The sequence below is a fragment of the Microcaecilia unicolor genome, chromosome 6 (genome assembly GCF_901765095.1).
Source record: "Microcaecilia unicolor chromosome 6, aMicUni1.1, whole genome shotgun sequence".
NCBI lineage: Eukaryota > Metazoa > Chordata > Amphibia > Gymnophiona > Siphonopidae > Microcaecilia > Microcaecilia unicolor.
This window is the reverse complement of record NC_044036.1, coordinates 167,748,441-167,762,317: the sequence shown is the minus strand read 5'-3', so window position 1 is coordinate 167,762,317 and position 13,877 is coordinate 167,748,441. Positions and strand designations below refer to the sequence as shown.

Genomic DNA, 13,877 nt, shown 5'->3' with positions numbered 1-13,877 from the left:
TTTATTCCAGATTCAAAAACCTATACAACATGGGTAGAGGGGGTATTAACACCTTGCCGCCCAGTACCAACAGGAGACAATGGTACATCATTGTCAGAATAAAAGGATTAAGCCATCTGCTTAAAAAAAAATCCCTATTTTGCAGTCAGTAATATTCACAGTGAAGCATATGTCCCTGAGATTATTCGGTTTCCTCAGCATTGAAAGGTGGCTGAAAAAGTGCTGAAAATGAATAGCTTGATTGAAACAACATAGGTAAACCAGAAAGGATCTAGTCATGGCATCAGGTGTCTGTTACTGATTCTCTGCAGGTGGCCTTCAGATTAATAAAATACAGACTGTAAAGTGACTCAGGAAACCGAAGCCTGTGTGATCTGGTAACCATTATCTTGAGTATTAGTTACAGGCAGATGTTACATCTAAGTGAGTGACATTGCTGAAGGGTTAGAAGGAAAAATATGCCTTCTTGTGGGACGAGACCAAGATTTGCAGCATTGTGGGACGCGGTAAATGCTCCCCCCGCCCCCCCCCCCCCCCCCATTTCCTGAAAAAAAACAAAGACCTGCTTTTTACCCATTGCAGTAAAAGGGGGCCTCTTGCGCAGGTCCCTTTTCCGCAGCTTTGTAAAAGGGGCCCAAACCTAGTAAACTACAGGCAGTAAAGAAAATAAAAACTGTATCAAACATTTGGTGGCTTTTTTTTTTACTAGAGTTACGCCCTTAATGCACAGTTAACTTGTGGAAACAGACTACTGCATGAGCATGTTAAGGGTTTTTTGGTTGTTTACTTGTTTCTTTTCTTGAACCATGCATTACTACATTTTTCTGATGTTTTGTCAGGGGGCGTGACACGAGTGGAGAGTGGCTGTGGAGGCCTGGCCCTGTGTTAACTCTCAGTAGGTAGGTGCCATATACTAATAAGAACACTAACATACAACCTGCAATACAAGATGCTATGTAAAATTTGCCACTACCTTGTGGTAAAATCCTATGTTAAAACCACATTAACTGCAATTTTTAGCGCATTTTAGTAAAAGTTCCTTCATTTCCTAATTGCTTCTTCAGGACTTTCAAGTCCTGCGAGACTGCTCTTTATCTATTTACTCAGATACAGTTTAAGAGTTAGTTTAACCCAGACGAGAGCACCACTGTCAGTCTCTGTATCGTTGTAAATCCCAGGGACATCCTCTGTGTCCCCTCCTGCTTCTCAGGACCAGAATCCTTTGTTGTTTCTCCAAATGCTCACTCCTTTATCTTCCTCAGAAGTGGTGGTGGGCTTGTTCTCCACCTCAGTACAATGTCATGCAAGTACAATAGCCCCAGCAATCTTGTCACTGCTCAGTGCTCACCACTTCTTTTCTCCTCCTGGCCAGGCTAGCCAAAGACCTTCCCCCTGACTCTGTAGCATGATGGTCAGGAAAGCAGGAGCCAAAGACAAGGAAATCAAGCAGGGCTAGGGTTATATAGCAATCACAGTTTCCCTCCAAAAGGTGTCTCCTTCCACCATTATTTCACTGGTAAGGAGAGCCTTTCCTTTGTTCTGGAAGCTGTGGAGGCATTTACAAGTCAAAGTCTACTATTTTAGTAAAGTCACTAGTGGTCTCTACTATCCAGTTAGAGCAGAATTTTGGAGATCTCTACACTAACATATCAACAAGATGTGTGACTTTCCGGTACAATACTGCAAATTCTGCCTTTATTTGTTTTACCATTTTTCCTATGTTTGCTGTGACCATCTTGTACATAGTCTACTATTCTATGCTGCAATTATCAATCTCTCATCTTTAGATATAAGCTCACCTCTCCTTAAACATTCCTTTGTCAGATTTTGATTGACTTGTAATTTCTGAAGACACTCTGAACTTCTGGCACTATTTTGTTTCTTTAACCAGCTGTTCATTCTTCTGTTTATTGAAACACTTGTCCAAATTAATTTTGTGTTTGGTTAAAATATAAAACAAATAAACATTTTTTCCTAAGGGAGATCACCTGTGTAAGAGTTCTCATGTGCTTTCTGATGTATCATAAAAACTTGGCATGGCCTTCCCTACAGGTAAACAGACTAAAAGATAACTATTGCGCTAGCCAAAAGTGGCAGTACTAATAAACATGGTACACAAATAAGTGGGGAACGGAGGAAGCCTAAACAAATCTCAAGATTAATTGGATTTAAATTTTTTATTGCTGTGATATGAAACAATGCACAATAACATAAAATCAATACTCAAGACTCTACACGGCACTGTCTTTCACCACAAAACATGCCTGCTTCAGGAGTCTAATGATTTCGAGATGAGGATAAAATGGTATTGCTGGGTGAAATTGATGAAATGGTCTTTAAAAAGACCGTGCATGCATAAACCGATGTGCATGTGTTCTAGACTGGACTAGCTAGGGAAAAAAAGCCAGTTTGTTGGTAAAACAGACTTGAAAATAGTGCTGCTTGTTGATCGTAGGTTGCATCTACCTTGTGCTTCAGAATAGTAGGGTCAATTTGTGCACTCCTTCAGTAGTGAGACTGTTCCAAGATCACAAATGTTGCTGCTGGGTGTAGGAGGGTGGCACATTTTGAGGAGCTACAGTAAAGCATGCAACTTTGAAGCTTATTTACCAACAACTACTTTTAAACTACAGTCCCTTTGAGTAAATTCAGCATTTTGAATGGGGGGGGGTGGGGGAGGATGCCATCAGATTTTGATTAAGAGTAAGCCAGTCCCCGATCAGAAGTATATACATATGAAGACATGTGATAAGCATTAGAGGGGAGAATTCTATATATGGCGACTAAAGCGCGTGCAAATTTGGCACTGCGGGCAAATTGCACACACAACTTAATTAACAAGCCAATCGGTGCCGATAATTGACCAATAACAAGCAATTATCGGCACTAATTAGAAAGGTAACTTCAAAATTAGCAACATACAGGTTTGCCAAATCAGGTGCCATTGAAGCCCCCATCGCAGTACCTTTTATTTGTAAGTAATAATTGTTCTGAAAAAAATAAATAATTCTCAGTAAGAGCGTACTCAGCTAATTCTACAATAAAGGACGAGGGAATAAGCAGATTGGATTATACATCATGGGACCTGCAGTGCTGAGTTTAATTAATAGAATTGGGAACTATAAATAGCACAGTGATATGGGGTGTAAGTTCCAAAACAGGACTAGCCAAAAAGTCTCCCTCCTGGAAGTGAGTAGCTTTGGAAGAATGTGCTGAGAACCAGGGATCTTAGGCAAGTTTTTCCACTCTCCATTGCCACTGGTAGCAACCAACATGCCAAGGGTGGCTGTTCCAAAGAGTGAGATTAACAATTGATGTGTCCTAGATATAAATGTACAAATTTAATTTTAAAGAAAGCTTCACAAATTGAAGAATCAAAAGAAAATGACAGCTTTCTTTAATGATTCTGAACGATATAGACAGAGTGGAGACAGTACTGAGCTATTTTTCAAAGGAATTTGATCAGGTAAATTAATAGTTAGCTGAGTAAATTCCCTGGGCTGAAAATTTCCCTTCATTAATAGCACACAGGTTCATTTGTATGAGACTGGCCCTAGCAGAGAGACATGCACAAACACATTCATTTTTTAATTGTTCAGACACATACACACATATATACTCTCTCATTCTTAGACACATACACACACACACACACACACACACACACACATATGTATTCACACAAACTCTTCAGGTACAACATGCACTTTCCAGACAAACACATACATTTTCTTTCACTTTCTCCAGTGCTGTTGTCTGCCATTCATATGCTTATTTGGTCCCCCACCCCACCCATTATCATGCAAAGTTCTTGCAGTTGGTGCCAGCTTTTTCTCAGCCTAAAGCAGCACATCCCTCATACTTCCCCCATTCCTCTTATATTCCTACCCTCAGAACACTCATTGGTTCCACAGACTCAGTCTTCCCCTCAACACTTGCAGCTCACTGTTCCTTCCATAACTACAGCTGGGTCCTACAACATTCTCTGCAGTGGAAGAGGGAGGAATGGGGAGTTATAGAGGGTTAAACTGTGAAAACTATTAGTCATCATTTGGCTTTGAGACTGTCAGTTTACAAATCTGTATAATTCTGAAAAAATCCAGCCAGGTAATCTTAGTCTTCTGAGTTCTGAGCATATTTGAAAGCATCCGCCTAAATCTTTGGGCCCTGGGCACATGTCTAGTTTGCTTATGCCTTAATCTGTCCTTGTGGCAAACAAACAGACCTCTGTGGGCAAGCTGGTTCTGGTCACTGGGCAACAGTTAATTGTAATATAAAAGGGAAGAATGAATGGGAATGTGTGCAAAGGTGTGTGGTGTAGAAGGGAGTCCATTTTCTCAGGAAGAGAAAATAGAGCAGAGCAGCAGGCTTTAAGGCAAGATAAAGAGACTGCCTTGCAGAGAGGAGGGGCAAGAAGAAGACCCTCAAGGCTAGGGGGCAAAGAAACCAGTAGGGTCAGTGCTTCAGACTAGGTCACAGTGACTGTCACTCAAGGCCACTGAAGGGAGTACTTGATTGGAGGGACAGGATCACATGCATCTGTCAGGACTAGAGATGGGAAGCCAGAAAATGTGTTTTGTGTTGTTTCTTGTGTCATTTTGTTCAGGACCCCATTCCCGGGTCCTCCTCCCTCCCCACCACCAAAAGCAAACAGCACTCCAATTTCCCCAAGAGCCCACCACTCCCCACAGCCATAGACTTCCCCCACTACACTGGTGGTTTAGCAGGAGTCCAGTAGAGCATGAGCAATGCCCATTTACGTCTATGCATGGCTGTGACCATATCCAATTTGGCAGCTGCAACCTTTTCCCATATTGTGACCCCTAGCAATACCATGAAATTATGATGAAATATCCCAGCACTATACTGGATGCAGCTGCAGCCATGGGCAAGAGTGAATGGTCACCCAACAGACTCCCGCTGGACCACCAAGGATTCAGATAGGCCGAGGGGGGGCCTGCAAGGCCACAGGCAGGGCCATGGATCGCCAGTGGGGGGGGGGGGGGGGTGCTTTGAATCACAGAAGCTGTCTCCTGTCATTGCTAAATTAAACCCTGCTCATTTTCATTTGCCAATGACAAAGAAATGCTGAGCAGCCCTTAACAACATCAGAAGCAATGCCATCCCTAGCCAGAAATTCAGTGTCAGGAGAGACAGTGTCATATACAAGGGCTGACCATCTGAGTAAGGAAGTGTCAGTGGAATGGTCAGACCCAGGCTCTCTGCTGAGGGAGAGGAGGTTACATGCAAGGAAATAACCAACGGGAATACAGATTACACAGTATCTGAGTGCCTAGTTTGGCTATGATTTAGGCTGCACCAGTTATCAAAAAATAATCATGGGGCATAGCAGGAGCACCACCTATTGAAGCAAGGTTATTTACCCTGGTTATGGGAAGGTTTGCTCTTGAATGGAAGTAACTGTGTCCGCTCTTTGAACCAGAGCAGACACAGTTTAAACCAGTCCTTGTTGCCAACACAAGAGCTGTGGATCTCAGTAAACCCTGTCATGAGGAATGGACCGATCCAACCTTTTATGTATTGGTTTCCTACAAGAAAAATCAGAACTACAAGAATCCAAGCATTGGGGCAAATCCAGGACTGCATGACATGGAGCCAGTTGGAAAGCCTAGCGACAACGGCCTCCCTTCTCCTCTGTGTGTAGAGGCCAGGGACAGGGTATGGTAGGCCGTTGAAGTATCAGTGGGGAGGGGCGCACTTGCATTCGTACTACCGGTCTCACACCTGGAGCGGGCGGCGGGAGGGAGGCATTTAACGTAGCGGTCGCGGAACCCACGAAGGGAGCACTTGTGTCCAACCGGTGCCTGTAACCTGCTGCACAGCCTGTGACGCGAGGGGTGGGGCCAGCGCGCGACCGGAAATCGCGCGGCGGCTGGGCCGGGAGGATGGCCAGCACCAGGCAGGTCACGTGTAGGTGAGTGTGTCGGCTCGGGGTGCGGGAGAAGTTCAGAGCCTCAGGTCTCCATCTTTTCTTTCCTTCACGGTGGTGCTCGGCCGGGCCCTGGGAGCTTGTGCCCCAGTGTCCCGCTGAAGGTCGGGGCGGGACACAGAGGCGACGGTGCTCTGTGCCTCTGTCCCTGCACATGGCTGCATCCTTACTGTGATGTAGTGCGCCTGTGACTGATGTCTCTGCTTGTTGGGATTGGTTGACAGCTCTCTCTGGCTGTGATTCCTCAGCTTTGTAGTGTTCCTTGGGTGCCTGTTTGCAAGTGTGATTGTTAACTGTAGCGCTCTCTGTGTCTCTGGTTTTCTCCAGAGAAGACTCCAAATTTCAAGGCAGCTCGTGCTTGGGATATCTTGCCTGCCTAAATTCCTAAGTCATAGGCGAGTCAATTTTGAGTGTTTCCTGATTTGCAAAATTTTCTGAAGCTTCTCACCGTACAGCATTTAAGAGATAAAACCACAGAGCCATCTGAATCCTTTGAGAGAGCACTAGAGTCTGCAGCGTTTTGGGGGAGGGCAAAGCCATTCTCAAAAGTGGTAAATTAAAGCAGCAGAAAATAATGCAGGGTTTTTGTTTTGTTTGGGGTTTTTTGTTGCAATAAAATTGGATTTAGTTTTTATAATATACATGTAACTGGATATTCTGCTTTCATCAATAATGCAGCATTTTAAAACTTAAGTTGCTGTATCACTGGATGAACCTCCTTTATTCCTCACATCGCTTGAGTTTTTTTGTACATTGTATTCAGTTATTTTATTTCCTACTATGTTTCACTCATTTTGGTCTTTGGACCTTGATGTTACAATATTATTTTATACACTGTAATTCCTAATTTGAAGTGCTCTTGACATTTTTTTTCTGTTGCATCTGACAGTCGGTTTACTCCAACTCAAATGCAACTGAGTAGATTAGTGAATTCCTTCAAAAAGGTGGTAAATAAATCCTAATAAATAAATAAAGATTTCTGCATAAGTGTTTTCTCCATCTTTTGGGCACTGTTTTACCAGCCCCTGAAGGGAGAATATGTAAATGGCATCTAAAAATAGACGCATCCAAAAATAGAGCTATTCTATAAATCACGTCTAAAGTTAGGCGTGAGTTATAGAATAGTGCATAGTACCGCGGAATATGCTTATTTCTAAGTGTGGTCATTTGCGCCACGGAAAGCCTGATGTAAATACTTGCACCTAAATTAGACGTGGTTCCCGTGCTGATGCTAGCGTAGGTTCCCTTTTACCACAGCTTAGTAAAAGGACCCATATGTACACAATTATAGAATACACCAATATTTAGTCCTGGTTTTAGATGGCTTAAATGGGTGCGCCTAAATTTTAGTAGCAAGAACAGCGTGTGAGTGTATTCTATAAAGTACGCGTAACTTTAGGCATAGTTCATAAAATCATGCGAACCACATGGTTTTACAGTGCCGATTTTTTTTTGTTTAAGGCACCATATATGGAATTCCCCCCCCCCCCCCCCATTGTGTAAAACAGAATTGTTTTTTATTCTCTTCTTGTATATGTGTTTACATTCATGGGAAAAGTTGTGTGTTTTCAACAACTTCTGTCCGTCTATAGTTCTGATGGATGTAAAAAGCAGCACAAGAAATAACAATGATGGCTCAAATCCGTACCAAACAAAAACCATAAATCAGGATCAACAAGACTAAACACACAACTAACATTGAAAACTGTTTCAAAAACACAGCAAAAAAAAAGAGAACAAATAAAATGGTTTTCAGTATTTTACAAAAGGTAAGTTACCTTCCAGATGTAGAAGAAGAGCAGGAGACATTGAATTCTAGTAGTTGGGTTCAGCCGCAGAGTTGTGAGCTCAGACTGTGGACTTTTTAAAGGGATGAGATGACGGGAATGCTTGAGAGGAAGTAGTATCCTTGAGAATCAGGGGAACTGGGTTTGAATCCCACTGCAGCTCCTTGTGACTCTTAACTCTCCATTGCTCTAAATACAAAGTAAGAACCTGTATATAATATGTAAACTGCTTTGATTGTAAACACAGAAAGGCGATAGATCAAATCCTATCCTCTTTCCCTCTCCCTCACAACAGTGGAGAAGTACCTGTATATAATAAACCACTTTGATTGTAACCACAAGAAGGTGTTATATCAAATCCCATCCCCTTTCCTGTCCCTTTTCTTCTCCCTCAACAGTTGGAGAAGTGGCACAGAGATCAGGTGCATAGACAATAGAGTCTTGAAGGGAAATGTTGCAACTTCAAACATAATGGGGGTAACAGGGAGGATTTTTTTCAGGTGTAAAAGGGCTTTTGTAAAATTACCCAAGGGATTATAGGCACAAAAATGTGGGCAGTGAGTTGAGTCACAATTTATGCATGTTTTTAAATAAAACATTCATATGTTTTGTGTGCTAGTGCCCCCCCCCCCCCCAAGCTTCTGCGCCACACCCCACACATACATTTGGTCCCCCCCCCCCCCGGTGGCTCCTTCCTCGGTCTGTTGTCTCCTCCTGGTCCTGTGTGCTGGGACCTGGATGATTGCACCCAGGTCACCCGGGTTATTGCGTTAATAGAATCATCCGGGTCCTGGCACACACAGAGCAGGAGAATGACAGATTTGGAAGCAGGCAGGAAGAAGCTTGCCGGCACTAGGCCTCCCCTTGGAGGCCATGCCTGGGAAATTTTGCCCTCCCCTGCCCCCCTTCTCAGTGGCCCTGAGGTGACCTATTAAAAAATTACCCTCAGTATATTGCCAAACTGGCAACCAGTGCAGAAGTAGAAACTGGCTATCTGTATGAATTCTACCTTTTTCATTTTGCTCCGTGTGTGTGTGTTCCAGGAATAAATGCCTGCACAATACCCAATAACCTGTGAAGTATGGTTGCTCGCTTGCACAGCGGAACTCCTTTTTCTCTGTTTCACAGTCTGGAGCTCAATCTGTGATTCTGTGTTGTCTTCACAGGTATTTCCTGCATGGTGTGTGTCGGGAAGGCAGCAGGTGTTTGTTTTCACATGACCTGCTGACAAGCAAGCCGTCTACCATCTGTAAATTCTACCAAAAGGGTCAGTGTGCTTATGGAACCCGCTGCAGGTGAGGCTCACTTATTCCATGATTTAGGGTAGCGAATGCCTCAAAGAAAGGCACTGTTTGCAGAAAGGGCTGTGGAAGCAATAATGCAGGTAAATGTGAAATTAGATGGTGTGTTCTGTTATTACAGTCAAACCTCTTAAGAGATCCTGTAAACGTCTTAAATTCTTTAAGATGTATCTGGATTCTTACAAGGTTCTACCGTTATAACGAGGGGGATGTCTCCTAATTCTGAAGGAGACTTAGGGCTTCTTTTACGGAACCGTGCTAGCGATTCCTGCGCAGCAAATGAGAGGAAACACATTCAGTTCCTATAGGCTTCCTCTCATTTGCTGCGTCAGTTATCGCTAGCATGGTTTAGTAAAGGAGGCCCTTAATGAGAAAATTGTAGGCGTACTAAAATGACACTTTATAGAAAAATTAATCAATCAGCTTAGAGCAATAGAGATAAGAAACTATAAAGTAACTTGCTCTAATAAGTTATAAATTATCCGTGCTGTATTTCAAGAAATTAAATTAATTTAGACAAAAGGCCTCATTAGCCAAGGGTACCAGCTCAGTGGACACACCTATAGAGGCTACAATCTATAGAGGCTGGCCCATGATTGTAGCCCCTATAGGTGTGTCCACTGAGCTGGTACCCTTGGTTAATGAGGCCTTTTGTCTAAATTTATTTACTTTCTTGAAATACAGCACGGATAATTTATAACCTATTAGAGCAAGTTGCTTTATAGTTTCTTACTAAAATGACAGCCATGTTCTTGGAGAAGCGCAAAATTAAATTCCAGCAGGGAAGGAAATTTTTTTTTTCTTTTTACTTGTTCACTTAATAGTGCCATCTAAATCAAGTGTCTGGTCAAAAGAGTTTTCTTAATTTCTTTGCCACAGTGATACTGCATCCCAGTGCCAAGCTCCAGGAATTGCCCATTATCCAAGGAAAAGGGGTGGTGAATTTAAAATAAATAAATAAAGGGTCCTTTTACTAAGATGTACTAACTGCTGTGCAGCCCATTGTATAAGGGCTTCATGGCACAACACACACTAATTTATAGTGCACACTAAATCCGTTAGCACCAGGGGCGTAGCCAGACCTCTCCGGGAGGGGGGGTCCAGAGCCCGAGGTGGGGGCACAGGTTAGGCCGCCTCCCCTAGCTGCCCCCCCCGCAACTTTTTACCCCCCTTCCCGCCGCTGACCCTCCCCCGCCACTTTTGATTCCCCCTCCTGCCGCCGCTGGCGGGGGTCCCCACCCCCACCAGCCAAAGTTTTCTTCAGCGTCGGTCTCTGGCGCCTTCGCTGATCTGTTTCTGTGAGTAGGAGTCAGGACTCACAGAAACAGATCAGCGAAGGCGCCGGAGACCGGCGCTGAAGAAGACTTACAGGAGTTGGGGACCCCCGCCAACAAAGGTACCAGATGGGGGAGGGGCAGGGGGGGTTGAAAATAGAGGGGGCCAGGGCTAAATCTGTGGGGGCCCATGCCCCTATGGCCCCACCTAGCTGTGCCCCTGGTTAGCACACCTTGGTAAAAGGACCTCTTAAGTGTATGATTCCCTTTCTCCCTAACAACAGCTTGCATAGAAGATTAGTCATGTCAGGGACTATACTCAGCCCTGTAGCACTATAGAGGTGATTTTCTTAGGGCGGGCACCTCTGCCCCACATCTGGTACTGCAGGGCAGAAGCTGCTTTTGATATCACTCCTAGTAGTTATGTAGAGTTGAAACAAACAAAAAATCCTTGTCTGAGTAGTGTATGTGTGCTCTTTGGCTGTTAACTAAAATGTAAACAAAAGACCCATGCTGAGGTTAGTTTTCAAAGCAATTTACACAAATATAATTTTTTTGACCCATATTAGTCAGCTGACTAAATTGTCCTCTCTGTGCATATTAAGCCACAGTACCTGTGCTTTTAGCTGCATAGAGAAGAGGCAGTCTTGGTGGCGTGTTTAAGTTAGGGGAGGAAAGTGGGTGTGCAAATGGCATTTTTTTTTCATAATTCATTTTTACAAATAAGAGAATCAAAGATACAGCTTTGAAAAGGGAAATTGAGTACTTCATAATAATGTTACAGAATTTTATAATAAGAAAAAAGATAAACAATAACCAATAGCTCAATATATTAAACCACATTCATGGGAAATCCAAAAAAAAAACACATAAACCATAGGAAGCTGGTAAATTAAGGAAAAATAAAGCAAAAGCAGTAGGAATCTAGCCATTGCCCATTAACAAGGAGATTCTATATATGATGCCTAAAAAATCAGGGAGGAAATCAGTGCCAAATAAGCGTATTGTATAAGCAGCGGCTAGATTTAGGTACAGTATATAGAATACGCTTAGTTGATATCTGAGCGCCTAAAACTACGCGCCTCCATTTACACCAGCGAAAGAAAATGTGGCATAAATCCCAGCGTGTAAATTTCGAAACGCCCATTTTCCCCTCCCATAACCACACCTCTTTTTGCCAGTGTGCGTTAGAAGTTAGGCACACCGCTTTACAGAGTGCGCTTAGCGAGTTGTGCGTATAAATTCTAATTGCCAATTAGTGCTCATTATTGCTTAAGAGTTATCAACATTGATTAGCTTGTTAAGCCAATTAAGTTATGAATATTGTTATAGAATACACTTGTATTTCAGAGCGGATCTCTAGGTGCGCTATATAGAATCCGGGGGTAAATATCTAAAGTATAATCTCAAGACGAGTGATCCAGTATTTCAGCAATTGTGACATCTCTTTAAAAAAAAAAAAAAATTGTGAAGGGTCATAGAAAACACAGAGTGTTTTGTTGCTGACTTTACATCCTACCTAAACCACATGCTTCAGCGTGGTAGCTTCCCTGCGGCTCATGGTCACATTCTCCTAACACCAATCCCTAAGGACCCGAGGTGTGAGCCAAGTATTATTTCTAACTACCTCCCTGTGGCTACTATCCCATTGCTGGTCAGGACTATGGAGAGTATGCTTAACTCCCAGCTCGCTGATTAGACAAATTTTCAATTCTTCATCCCTCACAATCTGGATTCTGATCCCACCACAGTACCGAGATAGTGCTGGTTACTCTTCTGTCCAACTTTCGGAAGGAATTGTCTTTTGGGAAAAACATCTTGTACCTCCAATTTGATTTGTCAAGTGCGTTCAACATGGTTGACCACAATCATCTCCTTACGCTGCTAAGTGAATTTGGTGTTGGAGGCAATGTCTTGAATTGGTTTTGGGGAATTTCTATCTTGCCGATCCTACTGGGTCAAATTCCAATCCACTATATCTCCTTCCTGGAAGTCGCAATGTAGAGTTCCTCAAGGCTCCCCCCTTTCACCTACCCTCTTTAACATCATGATGACCCCACTGGCAACAGCCCTTTTCAACCATGGCCTGAATTCCTACATCTATGCTGATGATGTGACTATTTACATTCCTTTCCAAACTTCCTTAGCCGAAATCTCAGCGGACATTCAGAATAGTCTCGCCATTATGGTCAACTGGGCTGCACATTTAAGTTTAAGCTAAATAAGGAAAAAACACATTGCCTCATTCTCTCCTCCCCGTTCAAACAGTCTATCCAGGGCACGATTACTGCGCTGGACTTCTCCATACCTATCTCGACAAGTTTGAAGCTTCTCTGGGATCGCTCTGGATTCCCACTTGACTCTTGATCTCCAAGTATCGTCAATTGCGAAGTGTATGTTCCTTTCCATGAGGTCTCTTAAGCGTGTCAAGCAGTTCCTGCCGTTCGACCTCTTCAGGACCCTAATCCACTCCCTCCTGAGCCATTTCGACTACTGCACTGGAATTTACACAGGCTGCAAAGAACATACCATTAAGAAACTCCAGACTGCGCAGAACACGGCGGCGAGGCTCCTATTTGGCAAATCTTGGTTTGAAGCTGCAAAACCGCTTCACAAAAAGCTCCACTGGCTCCCGATTAAAGAACGTATTGAATTTAAACTCTGTGCTCTTACACACAAGATAGTTTACGGGGACGCATCTGCTTATATGTATAGCCTGATTGACCTTCCTCCACGAAATTCTGTGAGGTCGTCCTGCACCTATCTCAATCTACACTTTCCTAACTGCAGAAACTTGAGATACAAGCTTCTTTTTGCCTCCTCTTTTAGCTTTATGAGTCCCCTTTATTAGAACGCATTACCACTATCGTTAAGAGAGCTATCCGATCACAGCCTGTTCAAGACCTACCTCTGTGATCGATCATACTCCTCTCCTGCTTGACCTCCTGCAATTCCTCATCCCTTTATCCTTTTGTTTCCCTAACTAACTAACTAACTAACTAACATTTCTAAAGTGCTACTAGGGTTGCGCAGCGCTGTACAATTTAAACATAGAAGGACAGTCCCTGCTCAAAGAGCTTACAATCTAAAAGACAAGAGAACAATCTAAAGACAAGTGAACAATCTAGAGGACGAGTGAACAGTTAATCTGATAGGGTGGATAGATTGGGGCATTCTATATTTCTTGAGCGGCAGCATTGAAGAGGTGAGTTTTAAGCAGAGATTTGATGATGGGTAGGGAGGGGGCATGGCGTATGGGTAAAGGAAGATTGTTCCAGGCATAGGGTGAGGAAGGCAGAATGAGCGGAGCCTGGAGTTGGCAGTGGTGGAGAATGGTACTGAGAGAAGGGCTTTGTCCTGTGAGCGGAGGTTACGGGCGGGAACATAGGGAGAGATGAGGGTGGAGAGGTAGAATTACTGTGTTAGTATTTTACTTGAATGTTGTAAGCCACATGGAGCCTGCCTCAGTGGGATTTTGTGGGATATAAGTGTTCACAATAAATAAATCTTTCTTTTTCTTTCTTTATTAGGATTTATTTACTGTTTTTTTTTTAAGGAATTCACT

General features: G+C 43.2%; 1 protein-coding gene across 2 annotated transcripts in view; it reads left to right on the top strand.

Moving 5' to 3' along the window:
- The first annotated feature begins 5,813 nt into the window (after positions 1 to 5,813).
- The window catches only part of MKRN2 (makorin ring finger protein 2), a 41,723-nt gene continuing 33,659 nt past the window's right edge, over positions 5,814 to 13,877 (top strand). For both annotated transcript variants that reach the window (XR_003942424.1, XM_030205655.1), the window contains exons 1-2: positions 5,814 to 5,935; positions 8,904 to 9,032. Coding sequence is in view for 1 of the 2 variants with exons in the window: in XM_030205655.1 (XP_030061515.1) it covers positions 5,907 to 5,935; positions 8,904 to 9,032 (158 nt within the window). In the remaining variant the exon portion in view is untranslated. The remainder of the gene's footprint in view (positions 5,936 to 8,903; positions 9,033 to 13,877) is intronic.